Source organism: Apodemus sylvaticus, chromosome 9 (genome assembly GCF_947179515.1).
Source record: "Apodemus sylvaticus chromosome 9, mApoSyl1.1, whole genome shotgun sequence".
In the NCBI taxonomy this organism is placed as follows: domain Eukaryota; kingdom Metazoa; phylum Chordata; class Mammalia; order Rodentia; family Muridae; genus Apodemus; species Apodemus sylvaticus.
Window position 1 is genome coordinate 72,154,756 of NC_067480.1, and position 24,690 is coordinate 72,179,445.

The 24,690-nt window shown below is 58.3% G+C and overlaps 1 protein-coding gene across 4 annotated transcripts in view; it reads left to right on the top strand.

The window, feature by feature from the left end:
* The window catches only part of Kdm4b (lysine demethylase 4B), an 82,372-nt gene extending 59,009 nt beyond the window's left edge, over positions 1-23,363 (top strand). For 2 of the 4 annotated variants that reach the window (XM_052191752.1, XM_052191753.1), the window contains exons 9-23: positions 4,448-4,644; positions 9,163-9,264; positions 9,399-9,577; positions 13,603-13,991; positions 14,626-14,746; positions 16,082-16,260; positions 16,371-16,566; positions 16,774-16,850; positions 16,998-17,053; positions 17,188-17,296; positions 19,262-19,447; positions 19,592-19,756; positions 19,847-19,966; positions 21,102-21,194; positions 21,422-23,363. In XM_052191752.1, coding sequence (XP_052047712.1) covers positions 4,448-4,644; positions 9,163-9,264; positions 9,399-9,577; positions 13,603-13,991; positions 14,626-14,746; positions 16,082-16,260; positions 16,371-16,566; positions 16,774-16,850; positions 16,998-17,053; positions 17,188-17,296; positions 19,262-19,447; positions 19,592-19,756; positions 19,847-19,966; positions 21,102-21,194; positions 21,422-21,604 — 2,352 coding nt within the window. In that variant the 3' untranslated portion in view covers positions 21,605-23,363. The remainder of the gene's footprint in view (positions 1-4,447; positions 4,645-9,162; positions 9,265-9,398; positions 9,578-13,602; positions 13,992-14,625; positions 14,747-16,081; positions 16,261-16,370; positions 16,567-16,773; positions 16,851-16,997; positions 17,054-17,187; positions 17,297-19,261; positions 19,448-19,591; positions 19,757-19,846; positions 19,967-21,101; positions 21,195-21,421) is intronic. The other 2 variants (XM_052191754.1, XM_052191756.1) reach the window with 2 other exon arrangements.
* Positions 23,364-24,690: the final 1,327 nt, after the last annotated feature.

The window sequence follows — 24,690 nt, forward strand, 5'->3', positions numbered from 1 at the left end:
GTATCTTGTTACTCACAGCTGATTCTTCAGCCCCAGCTAACCAAAACCACAGAATCTTCACAATCAAAACATGGTCACTTTAAGAGTCTTTAATCTTCTCTCTGAAATTTCACAAGCCAGGCCAACATCTTCTGCACTGTTCTTAACATTGTCTTCCAAGCTCCTACAGAACTTTCCACAGAGCTCTTAATATCCTAATGGCATTTGCCTTCCACAGTCCTCCCCCAAACATGGTCAGGTTGTCACAGGAATACCCCACTACGCTGGTACCAATTTGTCTTAGTCAGGATTTCTATTCCTGCACAAACATCATGACCAAGAAGCAAGTTGGGGAGGAAAGGGTTTATTCAGCTTACACTTCTGCATTGCTGTTCATCACAAAAGGAAGTCAGGGCTGGAACTCAAGCAGGACAGGAAGCAGGAGCTGATGCAGAGGCCATGGAGGGATGTTTCTTACTGGCTTGCTTCCCCTGGCTTACTCAGCCTGCTCTCTTATAGAACCCAAGAGCACCAGCCCAAAGGTGGTACCACTCACAAGGGGCCCTCCCTACTTGATCACTAATTGAGAGAATGCCCCACAGCTGGATCTCATGGAGGCACTTCCCCAACTGAAGCTCCTTTCTCTGAGATAACTCCAGCCTGTGTCAAGTTGACACAAAACCAGCCAGTACAGTCCCTTACACAGAAGCACATTAAAGGTGCCTGTGCCGTGTGTAGCCACACTAGGCAGAGATAGGCACTAGATAGGCTCTGGACTATCACATGGCCCCAAGGAGGTACTAGGCATCATCGTAGGCTGTAAAGTGGCCCCGTGGCTGCAGCAGGATACAGAGTGATGGCTGCAGGATGCCGTTTGTTCACAAAGTAAGACAAGATAGCGTGTGTAAGGAGGCGGGAGCCATAGACTCCTGCATCTGTGTGCAGAATTGGGGGCTGGTCCAGGCTGCCTGTCCAAGCTTGGCTCCAGGTTGGGAAGCACGTGGCAGGTCACCCCTGGGTCAGTATGTGTGCATGTGCACACTACAGAGTCTAACTCTTATTTGCCTGTGAGTTCTGCTGGGCAAGAAAGATAGGACTGCTAGCCAAGGGGCAGCTACAAGCCTCGTGGGCACCAAGCTAGGCCACTGTGGCTCAGTCCTTGATGGGCTCCCATGTGGGGTGGTCAGGAAAGCAGCAGAGCTCTGCATGTCTCCCCAAAGCCCCAGCCCTGCCTGGCTGTGCCCACTTTCTCCTGGGTAGTTACAACGGCTTCTCAGGAGGCTTTTCTCAGAGTGGAGCTGAGAAGGGCAGGGCTGGCAGCTGGAGATACGGGTGTCACCTCTGGCTACTTGTAGGTGATGATGGAGAGGGACAGGAAACGGAAGTGGGGTTCCCAGGTCTGCTGGCAAATGTCCCTCTCCTTCCTGGCCCAGCAGCAGGAGACCAGCCTTCCCTGCATTCCAGAGGCACTTCTGTGTCCTGGGCTTCGATGTCAGTGGGGAGCTGGCATGAGGCACCAAGACATCAGCTTGTAGCAGGCTGGGGACCTGCGGTCAGCTTTGGGGTCCTGGAGAGCATGATGTGGAACTGTTGATTCCTGGTTCCTTCCATATTTCCCTGCCCTAGATCCCAGCAGGGAGGCGGCACACAGGGTGGGGTGGTGATTTTCACCCTTGTGGACAGTGCCTGTCCCTGTGATGTGTGTGACCTGTGACCTGTGCTGGGCATCTTAAGCGGATCAGGCAGGCTCCTGGTCATCAACCGGGGGCTCCGCCCTGCACTGCTAACACCTAGGTCATGTCCTAAGCTGGCTGCATTTTTGTGCCTTGCACTCAGTCAACTGTGCTGTACGCATGAGTAGCAGCAGCCCTGCGTCCACTTGATGTGTTGATCACCCAAGAGAGTGACAAGGAGTCACACCGATGGTAACCTCTGCCCGCCATAACTCTCCAGTTAGTCATGTGTGAGTGACAGCTGACTCAGCTTGCGCTCAGCCTAGGCCATTTCTATAGGTTGGTGACAGGACCCTGCTCAAGACTCCAGTGCAGCCTCGGGAGGAGTCCAGGGGGAGCCTTCCCTTTCATTGTCCCCAAGCCCCATTCAGAGGCAGATTCAGCAGGTGGCCATGTCCAGGTCAGTGGCTGGGGACTGTTCCTGGCCTTCCCATGCCCAGCCCTGAGGCCTCCAGAGCAGAAAGCCATGGGCCCAGCCAGGCAGTATGGTGATCCGTCTGCCTTCTCACCCTCAGATGTGGAACCCAGCAGCTGGGGTGTGGCTCTGGGAGGGGTCCATGGCCACCATCTCAGATGCTTAACTGGAAGCTTGTGCTCTGTGTGAGTATCTACAAAGCCGGCAGAGGTCCTTGATGGTGTGCATGCCTGGTAGGACTGTCCTGTTGGTAGGCTGGCATTCAGGGGTGGTATGAAAAGGAGGCTGCGCCTCAGGTTCTGGACGGTTCTCGGCAACTGCACTGAGTATGGGCTCCAGGGGTGCAGCTGTAGTCCCTAGGCTGTGCTGTGCAGTACCGCCATGGCACTTGCAGTGTGCCACCACCGTGGCACTCAGGGTCAGAGCTCATGGTGTCTTCATGGTGCGGTGCCTTACAGGAGGTTGGTACAGGCCCCCTTGGGAGCCTCAGTGGACGTGTGAGGTGTCTGTCCCCTTGCGTTGTCAGTCATTTGCCCCAGGCCTATCTGCTGATGAGCTGAATTAGTGCCAGCAGCTTGGGTGAGCGGTGCCACCTGGATCCCTCAAGGACTCCCTTTGCTGTCAGGTATCTTCAGAGCTTACTAGTCCCCAGCAGGGTAACACCTTCCATCACAGGCTAGACTCACTAGAAAGGCCATGCCCAACCCAGAATCCCACGTGGCAGTAGGGTATGCAGCTAACAGGTACACACCAAGGAGGGAATCTAAATTGCACTAGTGGGTGAGCCCTAAAGAAGCCCCGTCCTCAAGAGGTAATGACGTCTGAGGTCACGCCTCCTCTGGAGGGCCTTCGCCTTAGTGCCCCCACTGCTTGCCTTCTTTGTGGCTCAGGGTGTGACTTTGTTCCGCACCAGTAGGGTAGGGTGATACCCAGCCCTGAGAAGGCTCCAGCCTGCAGGGGTCCAGTTAGTCCTCTGCACAGATGAATCTGTACCCCTCAGGAAACAGTGAATCCACAGCGGAGAACTGTCTGCTATGTCCCGTGATGATGCTAAGCTGCTGTAGGCAGATGCAGAGCCCTGGGCAGCTGCTTGGACCTCACCGAGAAGATGGACCAAGCCCTCCCTGTGGCTGAACCATCACATCACCTTGCCACCCTCCTTCGGTGACCATGTCTTAGTTCTTCCAGGCTGCTGCTCCCAGACCCAGCTCAAAACATTTGCTCTTGGCCACACTCCCCATGTCTGGCGAGCTCACGTGGGGCATGTAAAGGCCACTGTCACTGCAAGGCCAGCCGGTACTGGCAGCTCTGTCCTGGCCACTGGTGCTAGCTTAAGCAGTGTCTGTGGGGCCCAGGTGCTTTAGCTAATTACTGATGGCAAAGCCATGGCTGAGCCTCTTGGTACAGATCCCTTAATCTGCAGTTGATGAGGCGCAGAGAGGCCAGGCTCAGGAGCACACACCTTGGGCACCATCTGCGGCCGCGCTGACTGGCCAAGGCCCTGCACAGCTGCTATCTTGCACATTCCCATTAAGCCAGTTGAGTTTGCTGGAAATACCTTACCCATAAGTATTCCCTCTCACTCAGTATACTGGACCCAAGCAGATCCCCAGTGTCCTCCCCTCCCCTCCAGCAAAGCGGGGTGGGAGCCATAGGACAGTCCCTCATGTACCAGGCCCAGCCTGGTGAGGCTTCTCAGTAGGATGGAGCAACCAGGAGGGACTCATCATACCCACCTGTTTTCCCTCTCCGTTAAGGGCCTCCTGGATCGAGCCATAGCTGCTGTAGGCGGAGCGTGAGCTCACATGGGCTGAGGAGGCCACCCCTCAGCAGCCACACAGCCCGTAGTCCCTCCGAAGAGACTCGCTCAGGCCTATCTCAGCCGCCCTGTCACTCGGACCCAACTTTTTCTGTGACATAGTTGTCATGCTGCTTGTGATGCCCGTGCCCCCCAGGCCTGGAGGGAGACTGGCTCAGGAGCGGTCAGCCTAGGGGTGAGCAGGCACTGGCTACTCTGGCTTGTCTGGGTTTGGCAAACCGAGTCCTGCATCTTCTAGGCGCCCTTTTGCATGGCAACCAGACTGCCTGGTCCTGGGTGATGGACACATGTTGCCTTCTGGAAATGATGCCATGTCCATCTTTCTTTGGACAAGACTGGGCATCCACTCACTGGTGGGCATTCCCTCTGGGGGTCTTTTGGTCTGGCCTGCGTGTGGCGAGGGGGGCTAACCTAGCAGCCCCATCCTCATGCTGGGTTGTGTCCGCAGCGTGGGAGCCAGGTGCCTAGCATGAGATTCAGTGCCTCTGCACATTTCCACAGTGTACATGTCGAAAGGACATGGTCAAGATCTCCATGGACGTATTTGTACGCATCCTGCAGCCCGAACGCTATGAGCAGTGGAAGCAAGGCCGTGACCTCACAGTGCTGGACCACACGAGGCCCACGGCCCTGAGCAGTCCTGAGCTCAGCTCCTGGACTGCCTCTCGCACCTCCATCAAGGCCAAGCTCCTGCGCAGGTGAGTGGCCGCCCCGGTGCCCTCCCCCTCCCTCTGCTCTTTTTCTTATTTCTGCTTCTCTAACAGGCATTGTCTGCTCATCCCAGGCACCCAATGCCTGCTGCTACTTCCTGGTGACGTAATCCCGGTGCCCTTGCATTTCTAAGAGCTGGCAGGTCCCCTGCAAGCATTCCAAAGCCTGTATCAGATGCCATGCTCCAAAGGATGAGTGGACTCTACTGGCCTGCTCCTTACAATAGTGTGGTCACCCATAGCTGCAGCAGCCCTGCCCATGTCCCTAGTTAGAGGTGACCCTAGCATTGGCAGTGCAAGTAGCAGGGTTGGGGAGGAACCTGACTCCATTTTCTCAGAGGGAGGCCTACATGACTAGGCCCAGCCCCTCGCTCCAGGTGTCCGTCTTACTCCTTGCCCCCTGCAAGTCCTCAGGGTTGGAGCTTCTGATAGGCCAAGAGTAGCCCTCAGAGCTGAACATGAACTACAGCTATGAGACTGCATGGAGCTCAGGTGTCTGCCGTGAAGGACCAGGGAGGTCAGGAACTCTGCCTCCAGCAGGCCAGGCTGTGAGTGTTGACAAGGCCTTGTGTAGGAACATCCCTGCTGCCTCGACCTGCAGACACTGTGTTAGGATCCTGATGGCTTTCGGATATTGCAGAATCTGTGGTATCTTCTGGAACCAGCAGCAGCCTCAGAGCTTCCAGAGCTGCAGCTATATTGGCTGTGCCAGGCAGCCTGCCACCGTCCATTCCTGAGGAGTTCAGGGGTTCTTTGTCTAGCCCAGGGGTCGGTACTGGCTGTGCCTTCTGGCCCCGGCCGGAGGATCCTGTTCTGCAGACAGGCCACAGGAGCTGTGTCTAGGACAGGCAGACTGAGGTCTGAAACCTTCCCTCTTACCATGTTCTCTTCTACACTGTTGCATGTGCTGCAGTCTCACCCACTGTTCCCTGCTTTATGTCCTCTCCTGGCGAGCAGTGTGTGGTTCTCGATCATTCTGCACTGTGTTGATTGGATTTCCTGCCTTGCAGGGCCATGGAAAGCAGCCCTGTGGGGCCCGGGTGCAGCTGTGGGTTTGTGATGCTTCATGATGGATAGTTTTCAGGGTCCAACAAATAGACAACACATTCTGGGAGCACAGCAATGCCAGGGCTGTCCAGAGATGGGACCTCCCGCCCTGATACGGCAGCCAGCCTCTGACAGGCTTCCTCCTGAGGCACCGTCTGTGGTCCCACTGCGGCTCTCTGAAAGCTGCCATAATGCCACAGTGGACGAAGGTCACCTTGAGGACCAAGCTTCTGCTGGAGCTGTTAGAGCCTGTCTGTTCCTGTGAAAGCCCTGGCCTGTGCGCAGGCCTGTTGTGCTGCCGCGTGGGGCTGCTCATGGAGCTGAGCGTGGCCCAGCTTCTCTCAGCTGTGCCTCGCTCCCCTGGGAAACTGAGGCAAGTTAGGGGTTCAGAGTGGGGAGCAGAGCACCTTTCTCCCCAATGCACCAGGGCCTGGGGCTGCTGGGCCATTGTTGTCTACAAGTGCTAAGAGCACTCTGCCCTCTGCCTTCTGTGCAGTGCTCTGGTCACAGCCGGAGTCTTCAGACAGTTCCCATCGACCCCTTGTTGGGAGATGCTGTCTGCACCAGTGATGGAGTGCTCCGCCTCCTCACCCCATGGGGCTGGGCCCTTCTGTGCCCCCTGGGGGCCCAGGCTGCTTCTCAGCATAGGCCTCTGTTGGGCTATCCTGTGCCCTCCCTGACCCCATTCCCAGTCACCTGTCAGCCTAACAGATGGGTTGACTCCAACTCCTTTCAGAGGTGACTACCAGGAGATAATGCCACATTCCTTTGTCAGTCTGGCCAACTGTGGATGTGTACAGGGTCAGGAGGTGTCTGTGCTCTACAGTGTGACATACCAGCCTATTGACCTCATCACCAGAGTCGGTCTGTGACCCCAAGCACCTGATAGCTCCAGAACCACTCATAGCCAGGGCCTCACAAATGTCTCCTGAACCCCAGAATGTGCCTTAGTTTCCCTGGGGGATATTTTGAATACTGCCGCTTGGTGGCAGAAAGAGAGCCAACTGAGGGATTCCAGGACCTTCTGCAGCCTCCTAGCTGCTTTGGGGGCACATGTCACCACATATTTGTATCCGTCATCTCTCCCTGTATGTCACACCTCTCAGCGAAGGCTGTGGGCATCCTTCTAACCCACCACTCAAGTCCCAGCAACCCTGCTTTCACCTGTCAAGTTTTTGTCACCAACATGTTAACACATGACTTCTAAAACTTGACAAAATTTTGACCAGTTCACCTATCTGCTTTCACACTGGAGTGTAGCTGGCAGCAGCTGGATGGCTCAGAGCACTGACGAGACAGCAGGAGGCCCACCACAGCAGGCTGGACGGGGCCAGGGCTTTGGGAGCCCCAGGTTGGAACCCTGGATGCCTTACTGTAAGCTAAGGCCCATAGTCAGGCCTACTCCCTGTGAATACCACTCACCTCATGGCAGAAAACTGGCATCTTCAGTAAGGGGTCCATCCAGTGGCTCTGATGTTAATAGTGGTCTCCTTGGAGCCTGTCTGCCATCACCCCCACTGCAAGCCCCTTATCCCCCTGCCATGCACCCTTCGTGCCAGCTCAGAAGCCCGGAGGCCAGGGTGGAACAGACAGTCTTCAAAGAGATCCCAAAGCCACCAGAGAACATGGCCAAAGAGCAGAAGCAGGAAAAGCCAGCCCAAGCTGGGTCACAGTGCTGCGGGGAACCATGAGCCCTCGGGCAGCAGCAGAGAAGGCACTGGAAGGAAACTGAGGACAGGCAGAGGAATCCAGCCTTGCTCAAGCTCTAAGACAAGCAAAGACACTTGGCTCTATACAGTCTGGTCTTGTGGCAAGGAAATGATGGCCCAAGATGTGGTACAGCCCATGAGTCCTCACCTGGGTTTAGTAGGCAATGTCCAGAGCTCCCAGAGCGCAGGCCAACATAGGACTCAGCATCCAGGGCAAGCCTTGTGGCTGTGCTCCCTTCCCAGGACCTCCTCCCAGGGTCCCAGCCAGACTGCCTGCTGGAGTCAGGGAGGACAGACACTTGTAGCTCCTCAGGCCTCAGAACACACTTCCTCTTTGACAGAGCTAATGCAGCATGCACGTTAGCCCAGCACAAGTCTTAAGTCCTAAAAGCTGCAGGACTACAGAAGGCTCACCTTGCTAGAGCCATTGTGATGTGTGTGTGCCACCTGGAACAGGGCCAGGGTTGCTAGGGTCATCAGTGTGGACCTGGTGACAAGCTGCTTAGTGGACCAGAGTAAGGCTAGAGCACGTGGAGATGCCAAGAAGCAGACTGAGGCCCTGGAGCCCTGCCCCGCTATGGGCCACACAGATGCAGGGGCATAGGAGGGTGACCACGTCTGTGTCCGGCCTCGGGAGGAGGTGTTAGTGTGGGGTGTGACAGTTGTGACGGGGCTGGGCTTGTTCTCAGCAGACAGCATCAGCAAGGCTCCTCTTTGATGCACAGTGGCCCTCCCTGGTCTGGATGGGTGCAGCATGTGGCACAGATGGGCCCTTAAGCACTGTGACTGTGGGCACCCGGCAGGCTGGCCAGCATGCTCAGGTCTAAACAGTGCTGTGTGCAGCCCGGGATGTCCCAGTCTGCTTGTGCGAGGGCTGGGCCGGCCCCTGATGCAGCCTTCAGTAACAGCTCAGAATACGGTCAGGACAGTGACTGATCAGGGCCACTCAGGAAGCTGCAACCAGGCATGTTGGTAGCAGGCTGAGTGTTTTCTGGAGCTGGGAGCCGTTGGAGGCAACCTTAGACCCTGGGGACAGACAGGTGGACCTGAGCCACCATACTTCCTGCCTTGGTGTATTCCAGTTGCCAGGGCGACTACCCTGAGGGAAAGGGAATGTCCCTGGATCTGAGGCCTGTGTCCCCAGCCCCTCTTCTCTCCTCTGCCAGTGCTCCCCACCCCCTCCTGCCTGCCCTTCAGCCCATCATCCTCCTGCAGCCACTGTGTGTGCACACCCTCCCTCTGCCTGCGTCCTTGAAATGCCACCTGCTTGCCTGCTGGTCATCTTGTGGTGCTCGAACATTCGCTGAGGGATTCTGCCCTGGTCGGGGGCGTTGCAGCCACAGAAGCGAGGGCAGGCATGGCCAGAACCAGAGGCCAGTACCTAGGGCCAGATACTGCAAAGCATCCCAGCTCTTCTGGGCCACCGAGGGGCTGTGATGGGGTGAGGGCTACTGGACTGGGGAAGCCAGGACACAGCTGCAGAAAGGCATTCTTCCTTGTCAGCTTCAGGGGAGGCCTGCTAGGGCCTGTTGCACCTGCTCAGCCTGTCGCCTCATTCAGTGCGGCTAAGCCCCACACCGTGGGTCTCACCCTGTGTCAGGGCTGGTGTGTTGGTGCCAGAGACCATCCCTGCTGCCAGGAGGGTGGTGCGCTGCTATGCTCAGGCTGAGTTGAGGGCCCGAGAGCCCCATGTGGAGGGCTGTAGAGAGGGCCCGGGAGACAGAGGAAAACCCTAAAATTTACATTCTAGACAAATTAGTGTGAAGGAGAGCAGATCCTGGAGAAAGGCTGAGGAGGAGAGGAGGCCGAGTCTAGAGAGGAGGCGGGAGCCGACCAGGAGGCCAGGGCCGGCGTAAGTGACCTCCCTCCATCGCCCCCGCACTCTGCCCATCCTGTGCCACCATCACCTGCTTCACCCCAGCCCAGCTCCGCCCCCTGCCCACCCTAGACTGCGTCCTCTCCTGCCTGACCAGTGCCCTCCTCCAGGTCACACCGGAGACGGAGCCAGCCCAAGAAGTCAAAGCCTGAAGACTCCAGGTCTCCAGGGGAAGCCGTGGCTGGTCTGGGTGAGGCCAGGGGCTGTTCCCGGGGGGAGACCATGCCTGAGGACGAGGAGGAGGAGGAGCTGCTGCCTTCGCAGGGCCATGAGGCCGACGGTGTGGAAGGTCAGTGCTGGGGACTTGCAGCATGAAGTGTGGGTCCCTTCGGGCTGGCTCCTGGCTAGGGTCCACCATGAGGTGCCTGTGCACATGAGGACCTTGAGCTGCAGTCTGGCACTGCGTCCCAGCCCTCTGTGCTGCACACACGCTGGCCTCACTCCTGCTTCCATTCAGTTGTGGCCCTGTGCCCAGGTAGGGTGGGCCTTCCCTCTTTGGCTTTCTGCAGTGTGAGGCAGAGGCGAGAGGCCACAACGCCTCAGCTTCCCACTGGCTGCTGGGAGGAGTTACAGACAAGAGAACTGTCCACAGTGTACAGGACAGGGTCTTCCTGCTCAGACTCCAAATCAGGGAAAGCAGGGTGGCTACAGTGTAATGTGACCACAGAGTGACTCATGGGGCTGTGGACAAGGCCACACGTGGCCAGAGACTCAGGGCCTACAAGTGCCGTGAGTAAGCCAAGCCACTGGTGGACGGCAGCTCCCACGCAGTCAGTCAGAACCAGCTACACAGCAAGCTCAGCCTGATGTCAGTCAAGAAGAAACTGATGGCCACAGAGCCAGGGAAATCCAAACTGGGTGCTCGAGTGGGGCTGGAGTGCGGGGGTGGGGTGCCTGCTGGCCTGTGGAAGGCCCTGGGGTCTTCACGGTGTAAGTGGGTCCACAGGAGCTGAGGGCAGGAGGGATGCCAACACCACAAACATAAGAAGTAGGTGGCATACTGATGGTCTAGCCTGGGCTCCCTGCTTCTACCTCCCTCACTGGCTTATGAGCCTCCTGTAGCCATGTGAGCAGTCATGGGATCTTGGGATCTTGAAGTAGGTTTATTCCCTTGGATCTCGTGTCAGGCACAACCCTTCCTCCTTCCTGACTGGGGTGTGAGGGCTGAACGCGGTCGACTTACCCAGCAGCCGTCTGTCTGGGCTCATCCTGCTTCCTCTGAGGGTCCCATGGCGACCGTAGAGTCCTTGGCTCTGTCTAGACAGCCCTTCTGTGGGAGGTAGCAAGGCCCCAGGCCCCAGGGGCAAGGTGCGGCTGTTGTTGGAGTCTGCTGCTGACCTGAGGGGCTCCTTGACCTTGAGCTTGTCGTGGCTGCAAGTGGAAGCAGTGTCCTTCCCGTGGTAGGTGACATTTTCCTGAGGACACGGATGGTGGTCAGTATGTCTGATGGTATCTAAGGCCTCCTTCTCAGCAGGAAGAGCAGTCACCAGGCAGGTGGCTACTGGCGATGGCCAGGTTCCTGATGCCCCAGCAGTCAGAGGTGGCTACAAGAACCACACCAGGCCATTGGCACATAGCTCAGCTTGCCACACCGGTAGCCCTCCATTTCCAGGGGCTGTTGCCCATTTCCGGGATGGGCCGCCTGCACTATGAACAGGAGCTTCTAGGCTACGCTTGCCAGGGCATCCTGGTAGACTTGGGGCCACCAAGGATGGTGACAGACTGGCAGGCTTGGCGTGCCTCCTGCTGGAAGGGAACTCCAGTGACACTCAAGATGTCCCTTCTGATGGGTGTGAGGATGGAACCAGCTCAGTAGCTTCACAGGTGAGCTGCAGCCAGAGCTCTCTGTACGTCACAGCACCTGCTGTGACCATGTGTGGCAAGATCACAACCATCCGGTCAGTTCTGAAGGTGTGGCACTTGTGGGGGCCTCTGCGTCACATCTCCCAGGCTGAGGGTTCCCGAAGGTCCACACACTGCAGCTAACATTTGGCCAGTGTGTAAGATTCAGGAGTGGTGTGTCCCAGAGCTGGCAGGCGTGCCAACCCCCTGGCCCCTTCTGTGAAGACCAGAGCCACCCTCAGCATCATATCATTTGTCCTGTTGGTGGCTACTCTCAAGATGTGAATTCTGGGGCATGGTATGAACTTTGAGGAACCTCTGTGCAGAGGTGGGGACCCCAGGCTGCTGACAGGGCAGGGAAGCCTATGGGGGGTGACAGCCTATATTCCTGTGCCCATGTTATAGTGTGGGATAGTGACAAGAGCTTGAAGGGCAAGAGGTCATCTCCCTAACCACCCTGGCTCCAGGTCTCCACAGGCACACAGGATGCTCAGTCACTTGGGAGTGCAGCAAAGGCTGCATAAACTGCTCCGTGAGTCTGCTCATCTCTCCTTCTATGTGGGGATAGGTGCACCTCCACATCTTTGCCTGTGTAGTTGAGCCACATACCTGGAGGCCTGGCTGTCACTTGAGGGACTGGAAATAGTCACAGTGGCTGTGGCACAGTAGGGCCTCCGCTGCTCTGAGGCCTGAGGCTTGGTGCGCCACAGAAGGCAGCCAGACTCTCCAGCAGGGCAGAACACTAAGGACTGAGTGGTTGATCAGAAGGTAGTGTCGCAGGCACCGCCCTCCTCTCCCACAAGCTGTCTTCCTGGGCAGTGACAGGTGGTGGTTTGGGACTCTCCCACCAGCACAGCTAGACCTCGGTTCCATGATAGGCCTGAGCTGGCAGAGCGGCCTCAACAGAGCCTTGGTTGGTCAACTCTGGCTCAGGAACCCGGGAGACAGAGCACCTGTATCCTCCCAAGTACGCCTGGCCTCAGGAGCTGGGACAGAGCTCACACCTATAGAATGTGACCTACCACACCCCTTGACCTCCTGTGGCCGGTGACCCTGAAGCAGACAGGCTGACAAACCCAGGTGTGTTGAGGGTACCTGGCCACCCCTGGAGGCCCTGTCCACCAGGCTGACTACCCCGACACTCCAGAGGAACCGGATTGGGACCCTCAGTCCATCCTTGCTTCCCAAGGTGCAGGACTGCTCGTGCTGCTGTGGCTACTGTGTCTGTGTTGAAGCAGCGAGCTTTGAGGCACTCTGTCCTGGGCCGGCTCCTGCTAAGGGCTCCGGGCTATCTCGTGGCCATCCAGAGCCTAGAGATGCCAGGGCATGCACAGCTGTTAGGTCCTATGAAAGCCAGGGCAGGCCTGTAGGTCAGGATCGGGGCCGTGCAGAGCCCACTTCCCCAGTCACTGCACAGCAGGCGGCTTCGTCCCTGCATCCCAGGACACACCCTGTGAGGGCTCATCCTGGGCCTTGGTGACCACAGCAACACTGGTAATAGGCTGAGGGATGCTCCACCTGCTGCTGCTACCCATGTTCCTGCAGGTGCGGAGCTGGGTGTCTAGAGTGGAGGTGCCATCCTAACATACTGGGGACAGTGTAAGCTGTCACCTGGATTAGTGAGTCCTTGCCTTTGGAGGCAGTGTCAGCCAAAGGTGGCCTACTCCAGGCGTGACTCTGGTGTGAGGAAGGACTAGGATGCCTCTCTCCCACCCCCTCCCATCAGTGGCCTGGCTGGGTGGGGCAGGTGCCAAGTCCCAGGCCTGGGTTCCCCAGCCCAGCCGCTCACAGCAGGAGTGTTTCATGACACCCTTAGGTGACATTTGAATCCCTGGAGCCCAGTGTAGGGGGCTAGGCTCCAGGGCACACAGGATTGGGTGGCACTCCCTGAAGGGCATGCTAGGAGTGACCAAACCCTGATCCTTCTGTCCCTGTCACCTGTCCCTGGTTTAGTGATGTGCCGTACAGCCATCATGGCATCAAAGGCAAGTCCCATTGGCTCCTCTCCTTTATCAGGGCTGTCCCCAGGCCCATCTGCCCCCGGGTCCCCTGGTGGCTGTGTGGTGTGCAGTGACTCTAGAAGCATGTAGCAGTCTGTTTCTAAGAAGAGCTGCTTCCCTCACACGGGCTGGCCTGGTAGGCCCGGTGGCTCTGGGCAGTGGCGTGTCTTCACAGCCCTTCCTGAGAGCCCAGCTCCCTCCCACACCTAATTCCAGAAGGCTCTGGGGTTTGGTTTGGTTTGGTTTTGAGCTGGTATCATCAGCCCAGGCTAGCTCTTCTGCTCCTCCCACCACACCCTGAGCACTGGGATGGAAGACTGGACTCTGTACCAGGCCAGGGATCACTTTAAGTACCGCCGTCCAGTACTGGGCCCGTGTAGAGGTTGAGCTTGTCCGAGTTTTGGGGTTCCTGGATTGTCTCCAGTGCTTCAGTCTGCTTCCCTTGGTTCTGAGGGGCTCCTTCTCTCCCCAGAGGATGGCAGAAGCAAGCCTCGGCCAACTAAGGCCAGGAGCAAGAAGAAGACCCCCAGCCCACTGTCACCCCCATTGCTGTCTACCCCACCTGCCCTGTTCCCCACCGATGAGGCTCTGAGGCCACCACCCCAACCCAAGTCTCCAGGGCCAGCCACGGGCCCCATGGCTGCAGAGGGGGGCCCTCCACCAACACCCCTCAATGTGGTGCCCCCGGGGGCGCCAGTGGAGGAGACAGAGGTGCGGCCACGGCCCATTATCCCAATGTTGTACGTGCTGCCCCGCACCAGCAGCGCCGATGGCGGCAGGGAACATGCCGCCCACGCACAGTTGGCACCCATGGAGCTGGGGCCGGAAGAGGAGGACCAGGCCGCGGCTGGTGACTCACAGGTGCGTGATTAAGGACAGCTGGGTACTGCCACATACAGGGCGGCAACTGTGTGTGTGTATGTGTGTGTGCGCGCACGTGCACGTGTGCACTGTGGGAGACAGGAGTGAATGTGAGTGTGTGCATGTGTGTTGTGAGGGGCAGGTGTGTGCGTGTGTACTATGGGCAACAGGAGTATGTGAATGTGTGCTGTGGGGAACAGAAATGTGTGTATATCCATGTGTGTTGTGGGGTATCTTGTGGAGGACAGGAGTGTGTGAGTGTGCATGCATGCTGTGGGCAACAGGAGTATGTACATGTGCATGTGCTCTGTGGGGCGAGTGTGCGTGTGATGTGGATGACAGGAGTGTGAGTGTGCGTGTGATGTGGATGACAGGAGTGTGAGTGTGTGTGTGATGTGGATGACAGGAGTGTGAGTGTGCGTGTGATGTGGATGACAGGAGTGTGAGTGTGCGTGTGATGTGGATAACAGGAGTGTGTATACATGGTATGGGGCACAGGGGTGTGTAAGTGTGCATGCATACTGTGGGGGATGGGTTGTGAGTGTGCATGTGTACTTGGGGACAGGTGTGTGTGCATGCATGTGCATGCGTGTTGCAGCGAACAGGTCCCAGGACTCACAGAGCTCTGTTTCAGGCACCAACCCCATTCTCTAAGCTGAAGGTGGAGATCAAAAAGAGCCGGCGTCACCCCTTGGGGCGGCCACCCACTCGGTCCCCGCTGTCTGTGGTCAAGCAGGAGGCCTCCAGCGATGAAGGTGAGCCTGGCGCCAGCCACCGTGAACGCTCTCCACAGGTGCCAGTGTCCACCCATCCACCTTCCTGGAGCCAGGTCCGCCCTGCACCATGCTCTGTGAGACTCAGCACAGCCTCGTCTGTCCTCTCACATCTGTAGGACCAGCTGCCCATGCCCAGGCCTTGTCCTATCACCAGTCCTTGCTGCCTGCAGGGCCTCCACACCTTCCCTCTGCTTCCCATCTGCACTGGCCAGGACCCAGTACCTCATGTGTCATGTGACCACTGAGGGCCCAGATCCCAACCAGGCCAGGCCGCTGGCGCCATTGATAATTTCATCCATCTGAGCGATGGGCTGCAACATTCAGCGTCTCAGCAGGAAGATCCTTAAGGGAGCTGGGGTCTGGGACAGGTGGCTGAGGCGCCAGAGTTGTGATGTGCAGGCTGTGGTCGGGGCCGTGGTCGTGGGCAGCAGAGGCAACTGCTCTGTCATTACTGCATGGAGTTTCTAGGCAGGGCCTGAATGTCTTCCCGTTAGAGGGTGTGGCTGTGGGGCTGCCAATAGGTGCAGGTGATAGCCCCAGGAAGGGGCTCCCCAGTGATGGGTGGCCCTTGGGTACAGAGGTCTCGGGCTGCCTAGCAGGGCAGGTGGGGCTGCACCTGTGGCAGGTCATGGTGGGTTTTGGCCTCTAAGCTCCTGGCAGGATCTGGCAGCAGTCTGGCAGTTCTTCCACCCATGACCTTGTCACAGGAGTGACAGGACCTGGGGAACAGTTGACACAGGTCCCTGGGGAACAGTTGACACAGGTCCCTGGGGAACAGTTGACACGGGTCCCATATTCTTGCCTCCTGGCTTGGCTCTTCCAAGAGTGCGCCCTGGGGAGTCCTGGACTAGCAAATCCCCACGCTCCATGCCCCAGGTATCTTGGTAGGTGGCAGGCCCCAGACCCAGCAGTCTGGGGTCTCTGGGTCCCTTGGGATCATGTGCGACTTTCTCACAGCTGCAAGGTGCCCCAGGCTCCATGCAAGGAGTCCCTAGGGCAGAAGGTCAAAGGGTGGGTTCCAGCACCCTGACAGCTGACACGCCCACTCCCTCTGTCCCTTGGTCCAGCTGTGGGTGCACTGGAGAGCCAGCCTTTAATGCTTATACTTGAGACCCTTCAGAGACAGGAGGATGTGTCTGGGCGTTAGACTCGGAGACTCAGCAGGAAACCAGTGTCTCCTCCCTGCCGAGAGCCAGGGCTGGTGCTGTGAAGGCGGGCTCGCCCTCGGGGTAGGACTGCCCTGCAGGCAGGCGCGCCCTCGGGGTGGCACTGCCAGGGCCTTGTCCTCCAGCTCAGCCCCTCCATCCATCACAGAAGCCTTCCCATTGTCAGGAGAGGATGATGGGAATGATCCTGAGGCCTTGAAGTCCCTGCTGTCCCTGCAGTGGAAGAACCAGGCCGCCAGCTTCCAAGCTGAGAGGAGGTTCAATGCGGCGGCCGCCCTCAGGGAGCCCTACTGTGCTGTCTGTACCCTCTTCTACCCTCACAGTCAGGTGAGCTGCCTCCGCGGCCTCCCCACCCCGATGGCACCCGCTGTCTGCCACCTGCCCCACTCAGCCCCAGTGCCTCCTGTGGCCCTGAGCTGAGTGCTGTGACTCTGCAGTCAGCACAGACAGAATGGGACAGTGCTGTCCAGCCGCCCTCGAAGAGTGGCCAGAGGACACGGCCACTGATCCCCGAGATGTGCTTCACTTCGAGTGCGGAGAACACGGAGCCGCTGCCTGCCAACTCCTACGTCGGCGAGGATGGCACCAGTCCGCTCATCTCCTGTGCCCACTGCTGCCTGCAGGTCCATGCCAGTGAGTGTTCTACAGCTGCCCTGCCTGGGTGTGAAGGGCTCTGGAAGGAGGAAGAGCAAGTCCTACGCTACTTTGTTTTGATTTGGGGGTGGGGGTCTGCCTGGGTGGCTGTGCTGTGCCGATCCGGGGAGCGACAGGTGTGCAGGCTGCATGCACTTGTTCCAGGTGACAGATGTGGTGTGGTCTCAGCGCTCCTCTATCTTCCAGGTTGCTATGGTGTCCGGCCTGAGCTGGCCAAAGAAGGCTGGATGTGCTCCCGGTGTGCGGCCCATGCCTGGACTGCGGTAACTCGCCTGTGCTGGTTGGCTCCTAGAGCTTGGGAGGTCCTGGGCTCGTGTACCAGGCTTGATCATAGCTGTGCGGAGGCTGGGGTTGGGCGGTGGGCGCATGGTGGAGGCGGCTGGCCCTTACCACATTGATTCGTCCCTCAGGAATGCTGTCTGTGCAACCTGCGGGGGGGAGCACTACAGAGGACCACAGAGCACAGGTGTGTGCCCTGACTGCCCTGTCCACCTCACCTGCCCGCCACCCTCCCCTCCCCCTCCCCGGATCCAGCCTGACTGGCTCTTGGGGAACAGCCTGGAACCCACACTGCTCTGTGACCTTGTCCTGACCTCTCAGGTGGATCCATGTGGTGTGCGCCATTGCGGTCCCCGAGGTGCGGTTCCTCAGCGTGATTGAGCGAAACCCGGTGGACGTCAGCGCCATCCCTGAGCAGCGGTGGAAACTGGTAGGTCCCCAAGACTGCAGCCGCCAGCCGTGGGCCTGCTGCAGGGTGGGAGCGATGCATAGGGCGCAGTGACGGGTGCTCCAGGTGCAGCCAGCAGCCCCAGCCGGCCCCGCGTGTCCCGACTCTCAGGCTCTGTCTGGAGACTGCCAGGCACTGTCAGTGCCCCCACTCAGGGGAGCTTGCCGTCCTCACCAGGGAGAGCCAGCCTGCCCCTCCGTGCCGCCACCACGCGTAACCTAAGCGTGCTGTGCGCAGGCTTCATTTCTCTCCCTGTGTCACAAACACGGCATTACTTGTGTGTGTACGTGTGTGTACGTGTGGTGTGTGTGTGTGTGGAGCCAGAGAACAACCTCAAGTGTCAGTCCTCTCCGTCCATCTTGCTTCACATAGAGCCTTTCATGCGTCTGCCCACCTGCCCGGCTGGCAGGGTTCCCAGCTCTGACCCCCACCATGCTGCAATGGCACTGGCATCCGAACAGTCTGCATCTGGCCTTATGTGGGTTCTGATGATTCCAGTCCACATCCTTACAGCTGGATGATAGACGCTTTCCCGCTGAGCTGTCTCTCCAACCTTCTTCCTTTTTCATGCCAGAGTAATGCTCCATTGAGAGGCCAGACGACTGGTGCCCCTCTCACCTGCCTGACTCTGCATCTTGGAGCAATGCTTTGACACTCATGGGCATGGCCAGGGCAGAGGCAGATGTAGAAATGATCTTGTCTTTCCGCGCATGCCACAAGCACAGTGGATTGTCACTGCTATGACAGTCTCTTCCTCCTCCGTCCCTTCCTGCAGCATGCAGCCCTTCTCCGTGGCCTTCGTGCAGGCCCCTTTGAGGCTCACTGTGCACTCCCTGTGACTGCACACAGGGAGGGAGCCTTTTCAGATCTACCGCCTTTGAGAACTGTTGTCCTCAGCCTGACCTGTTTCCAGTGATCATCTAGTGTCTCAGTTGAGTTGAAGGCACCCCACGATGCTGCATTCTGAGGCTCTAGTGTGAGCATGGACACACACACACACACACACATACATACCCTCTGCAGCAGGTTAGTGAAGGAGGCCCAGGCCCTGGTTTGCTAGTCCTGGTGCTGTGTGCCTCTAGACAGGCCCTTGATGTCTCTGGGCTTTGGCTTTCCCAGCCCCGAGTGTAGTCTGTATGGCTGTCTGGAGAGCATCTGTTCCGTGGGCCTGTCTGGCTACAGACACTCCCTGCCAGCTGAGTGGCCTGGGTGTGGCCTATTGGCTCCTACCCTGTGTCTGAGGCATGCGGCGAGGGGCTTCTTATATCTGGGAGGTGGTGGCCTAGCTCAGACCTCGGGACCCGCCCTGCTCGGGGCACTTAGCCGCACGGCGCTGGGGAGGGCACCCTGCTGTGGTGGGTGTCAGCATGCCTGGGGCCAGGCCCTCAGGTTTGGCCGTGGACAGTGTCTTGCCTTGGTTGTGTGCCTGGTTTGTTTCTTCTGCCGGGTAGTGCTGGCGGGAGGGCTGCTGTGGGACCTGGGCTGGCTCCCAGCATGGTGGCTCCCCAGTGGCTTGTGCCACAGGTCACAGGTTCCGGGGCCTAGAACCATGTTCCAGTCCATTGGGCTGAGATCTCCTCAGAAGCAGGGGTTCACTGCTGGGTGCTCTGACGAAGCCAGGGCAGCTCTTAGAAGGAGCGTCGTGCTCAGGAGGATGGTGTGCTGACAGCCAATGTGGCCCTCTGTGCACATGGCTCGCCACTTGTCCCCCAGTGACTCTGCACTAGATGCTGGGCTACCATCCCTGTCCTCCCTGCCTCCAGCTCTGTGCTGCAGGGAGGGTGGGGCCTTGGCATCAGGGAGGAGACCTGAGGACGTGGGCTGGGTTCAGATGCTATCAAGCTCCAGTCCCATCCTGTCTGGTCCAGTCCTGTCTCGCCTCCCCCTACCTGTTCTGGAAGGTTCCTCTGTGGCTTTGGCGGTAACCTTGCTCTCCACCCTCTGTAGAAATGCGTGTACTGCCGCAAGCGTATGAAGAGGGTGTCGGGCGCCTGCATCCAGTGCTCCTACGAGCACTGCTCCACGTCCTTCCACGTGACCTGCGCACAAGCTGCTGGTGTCCTCCTGGAGCCCGACGACTGGCCCTATGTGGTGTCCATCACCTGCCTCAAGCACAGGGCCAGTGGAGCAGGGGTGAGTGCAGTGGCCAGAGCCCCGCCCATACCACAGTAGCCCCGCCCACATGGCTGGACTCTATCCTCGTGGGCTAGTTCTTCCCCTTAGCCTCATCCACGCGCGGACAAAGCCCGGACTACATGTAGCACCACCCCACCCCAGGGCCAGCTCCTGCGCACAGTGTCCCTGGGCCAGATCGTCATCACCAAGAATCGCAACGGGCTCTACTACCGCTGCCGGGTCATTGGCACCACTGCGCAGACATTCTATGAGGTCAACTTCGACGATGGCTCCTACAGTGACAACCTGTACCCAGAGAGCATCACGGTAAGGGGCAGGGCAGCTGCGGCGGGGGCGGCGGGGGCGGCAGGGGGGGCAGGGGCATGCTGAACAGGGCCTCACCGTTCCCTCCTGTAGAGCAGAGACTGCCTACGGCTAGGGCCGCCCCCGGAGGGTGAGCTGGTGGAGTTGCGGTGGACAGACGGTAATCTGTACAGAGCCAGGTTCATCTCCACGGCCACCAGCCTCATCTACCAGGTGAGCGGTCACAGTGGCCTGCGTGTGTGTGTGTGTGTGTGTGTGTGTGTGTGTGTGTGTGTGTGTGTTTGGGTGGAGCGGGCGGGCCCCTCTAGCAGACACTCTGCCCCTACCAGCCTACCCAGTCAGTGCCTATACAGACTAAAGGATGGCCAGGCCAGGGCTGGGGACAAGCCACAGTGGGAGTGGGAGGGCGGCCAGCCTGCATGGTGACAGCACCACCTTGTCTCATCATGAAGCACAGAGCCCGACAACAGGGAGCTACCTGCAGCCTAGCTGTGCTCCCACCTCAGATGTGCTCTCACCTCAGCAGATGAAGAGGGGAAGGGACAGGCCCAGCCCAACTCTCCCTGTCCCTGCAGACAGTGTGGCCAAGCATGTGCTGGCACGGCCCGGGAGGCCAGCCAGGACACGACACCCTGCAGCCCAGGGGATGGGCACACTCATCATTCAGTAGTCTCCAGAAACCTGTGTAAGCCAGGACAGGGCCACCAGATTCAGACAAGGAGCGTGCTGGTGTCTGAGTGCTGGGGCGTGGCCATAGACTGCCCCATGGAGCATCACAGCTCACAGCTAAAGAAGAGGTGGCTTCTAGAGCTCCTTCCTCCTGGGCAACCTGACGCCCTGGGTGTGGCACTGACGCTGGCCCAGCAGGCTCCAGTGTCCCTCAGGGGCGTCGGGGCCTTCGCCTCTGCCCCTTTACTTCTCCTAGGCTGCGTCCCAGGCCATGGTCATTTGCAATCGTCACTGCTGTCCCCAAGCACCCACGGTGTCTCCTCCCCGCCAGGCTTCCTGAGCCATCCTAGAGCTGGTGTCCATTGTGGAGCGGGAAGCTTGTGTGCGGTGACTTCCCATAGCTGCTGCTCTGAGTTAGGGACACAGGTCCCAGGTCCCAGGTCCCTGGGGAAGCCCTCAGCCTCCTGGCCAGGGCCTGCTGCCTTCACCCTTGAGGCTGCGGGCTTGCTGCCCAGCCTCGTCTTACCCTGTGCCACTCAGGGCCTGCTCGGGATGTAGGCCAGTCCCACACTTGGGCAGGTGTCCAGTGGGCGCTGTGACCCCAGGAAGCCTGAGTTCCTGGGGACAGGGCCAGGACCCTGTGACATGCCCCATGCTTAGACTCCTCTGTGTCATGCAGGTGGAGTTTGAGGATGGGTCTCAGCTGACTGTCAAGCGTGGGGACATCTTCACACTGGAAGAGGAGCTACCCAAGAGGGTGCGGTCCCGGCTGGTGAGTGTCCCTGCCACCTCCGTTTCAGGCATTGAAGACGCATGTCTCTAGCATGTTGTCCCTTCCTCCTTGGCCATGAGTGTCTCCCTGGCACTGTCCACAGTCATCAGGGCTCCCTACTCAGCCAAGGGAGGGGCAGGTGGGAGTCATCCCCTGGGTGTGAGTCAGGGTGTGGTCCCAAGGGGCTTTGCCAGGGAGACAACCTGCTTTATGTCTGATGTCTACAGTCACTGAGCACTGGTGCACCGCAGGAGCCCAGCTTCTCTGGAGACGATGTGAAGGCTGCCAAGCGCCCACGGGTGGCCACAATGCTGGCCACCACCCCTGAGGACACAGGGCGTAGCCCAGAATACCTGGCCTTCATGGAGAGCCTGCTGCAGGCACAGGGCCAGCCTGGAGCACCCTTCTAGATCCTGCCCACTCCTGTCCCACTGTAGGTAACTGGGTAACAGGACCAGCAGGATCCAACTTGGTCAGACTCAGGGAGCGGGGCCAGCATCCCTGGACTACGGTGACTCCACGGGACCTGGCCTGGCCCTGCTCTTCTCCTAAAGGTGCTAAGGGGCATCTCAGAGCCTCCTGTGACAGATGCTAGCCAAGGACACTGGGGCACAGCCCCAACCTGTTTTCTAGATTTGTGGCTTTAAAACCTGACAGCAGGCGCATTCTTTTCCTCTCGGCCAAGAGGAGATAAAGGTTTCATCTGTTTGACACCTGCGGATGTTCATCTGCTGAGCAGCTGGAAGGCACTTTGGTACAGGTGTCCCCTGGAAGGGACAGCAGCCCAGCGTGCAGCGACCTGTGTGGTGGCCGCTCTTGTGATCCCTCGTGCTTCCTGCTCAGGGAGGTGGGCCCTGCAGGAGTGGCCCCGCCAAGCCCCTGCCTGTGCAGAGTCTGCTTTACTCTGCCTTGGCTGCCTGGGGTCCCGTGAGCCTTCACACTTGGACCAGGGCCTCTGTGTGGCTGAGGGCAGGAGAAAGCCCTGGTCAAGTGACACAGGACAGACTTCACAGGCCCATCTGCACTAGCTGCCACGGCCCATGGGTTGGCTACGGGCTCTGTCTCTTTAGAAGCCACTGCCACCCTAAGGCCTCAGGCCCAGGATAGACAACTGACCTTAAATGACAAAGGACTGGATAGAGGACCTGGCCCTGCGGACCTGCTGGGTGCTTAGGGACTGGGCCTCCGCCCAGTGAGTGCCCAATGGCTGCCGTGTCCATGTGTACTTTGAAATTCTATTTATATTGTAAAGAGAATAAAAAAGGACCTAACCTTGGGCCTGGAGGGAGAGGCCAGATCACAGGAGTCTCAGGCTGTGCCCCTTGTGGGCTCTGCAGTGACTGCAGGTGACCCTGTCCACGCCCCACACAGAGGCACCCAGGTTTTTAACAAAACCTTGCCCTTCCCCCTCTCCTCACCCCAGATGAAGGACTTGATATTTTTGCCTCATTCTCCAGCCTCTGGTTCAGTATCAATTAAAGCCCTTGAGCTGAGCGCTTCCTATTCCCACCTGGTCAAGGCTGTGTCTTCGTTTCTGCCAGCATGGGGGTGCCCTTGATAGGCATGATGGGCACAGTGTGTTCTGGTCTGGATACAGGGGCTGCCAGGAGGTGGGACACCATCCCCAGGACATCTAGTGTCTGGAGCTAGAGGCAGCAGGTCTCTCCTGGATGTCTGTGCTCTCCGGCACTGCTGGTCCGCTCCCCGCCTCTGCCTGCTTCCTGCACTAGGTTGGCTGCAGATAAGCAGAGGCCCTGGGGCTGGGCAGGTCGTGGCCTGGAGAAGCAGAGGGGGCAGCGGAGGAAGGAGGAGGGGGGAGCGGAGGGAGGAGGAGGGGGTGGAGCTCCTGCAGGCTTTGGGCAGAAGTGGAGGAGCCTACCGGGTGCTCACCGCAGCAGCTGGGTGGCAGGCCCCCGGGTGGGGCAGGGGCCCTTGTTTTCTGTTCCTCCTTGAAATTGTCCTGAATGACATTGGGACCGATCTTTGCTCTACGAAGGAAAGGGAAGGCGTCCCTGCCAGCGATCTGACCAGGACCCTGTGGGCATGGAGCACTGTGCTAGGAGGAGACATTTAACTAGCTCTGAACCCGCCTGGCACATGTGCAGCCTGCAGCCCTGAGCCATATCTAGCCCAGGACCTGTTGGTCAATAAAGTTTTACTTGCACATGGTCCGCTGTGGTATCATTTGCACGTGGCAGCCATTTTGGCCCGGTCTCAGCAAGCATCGCTTAGTGATTGCCTGGCTGGGACATTCAACCTAGCTTGTTCCTGCAACTACAGGATCCCCTGGGCTGCCAGCTCTGCAGGCCCTGCCCTGGCCTCCATCTCTTCCTGTGTAATGAGCACCACCTTCCCCAAATCCTGCTTGAAGCCCACTAAGCCAGGCCAGCCCCTGCCCTGCCCCGTGTTTCTGTTGCTCATGGATCTCAGGTTTGGAAGCCATAGTCCGATTCCCACAGCTGCCCCTTGGCCCAAGAGCCCAAGGTCTCCATGCTTGTCCAGCTGTGTTCTCCACATATGCAGGCAGCCTGAGTCCCACGTGGTCACCGCTCACAGCTTCCTGCACAACCCTAAAAGCCACGCTGCTCCCTCCCCACACTGCTCTCTGCGCCTCAGCCCCAGCCCTTCCAAACAGTGGCCATTTGGACACCCTATAGAGACCATTGTGAGGACCCATGGTTCAGATTCCAGGAACATCACCACAGCAGACAAAAGGGAGCTATGCCTCAGGGCCCTAGCCCCGGTACTGGAAATGAGTGTGATGGATGGGACTGTGGCCCTGTGCCTGGAGAAACAAGAAATGGCCCTGCCTGGTAACGCAGGGCCTGCAGAGGGGACCTGCCGTGACAAATGTCCCCCACTAATAACAGCTGAACAGAGTGGGGACTAAAATCCATTCCATTCCCTGCATAGTCCCAGTGCCATGCACAAGAAGCAGGACCCTAGTTCTGGAGAGATGACTCAGCGGTTAAGAGCACTCACTGCTCTTCCAGAGGTCCTGAGTTCAAATCCCAGCAACCACATGGTGGCTCACAACCATCTGTAATGAGATCTGATACTCTCTTCTGGTGTGTCTGAAGAGAGCTACAGTGTACTTAATATAATAAATAAATTAAAGAAAGAAAGAAAGAAAGAAAGAGAGAGAGAGAGAGAGAGAGAGAGAGAGAGAAAGAAAGAAAGAAAGAAAGAAAGAAAGAAAGAAAGAAAGAAAGAAAGAAAGAAAGAAAGAAAGAGGACCCTAGCTTGGACTGAGTGTGAGTCTATATCCCTCCTGAGTTCATGTTGGCAGCCAGATAATGTCTCTGTTGCTTTTATTTATTTCTGGAACTGGGGCTATAAAGAAGGGACTTGGTTGATATGGGAGAGTCCTTGCAAGACGGAGGCTTGAAGACCAAGCTTAGGGCTTGTGGGTCTCACAGCTCCTCAGGACGTCCCAACCCTCAGGAATCTGGAATCCCTTGGCAGTGGTGATTGTTCTGGTTCTTCCGTCAGTGTC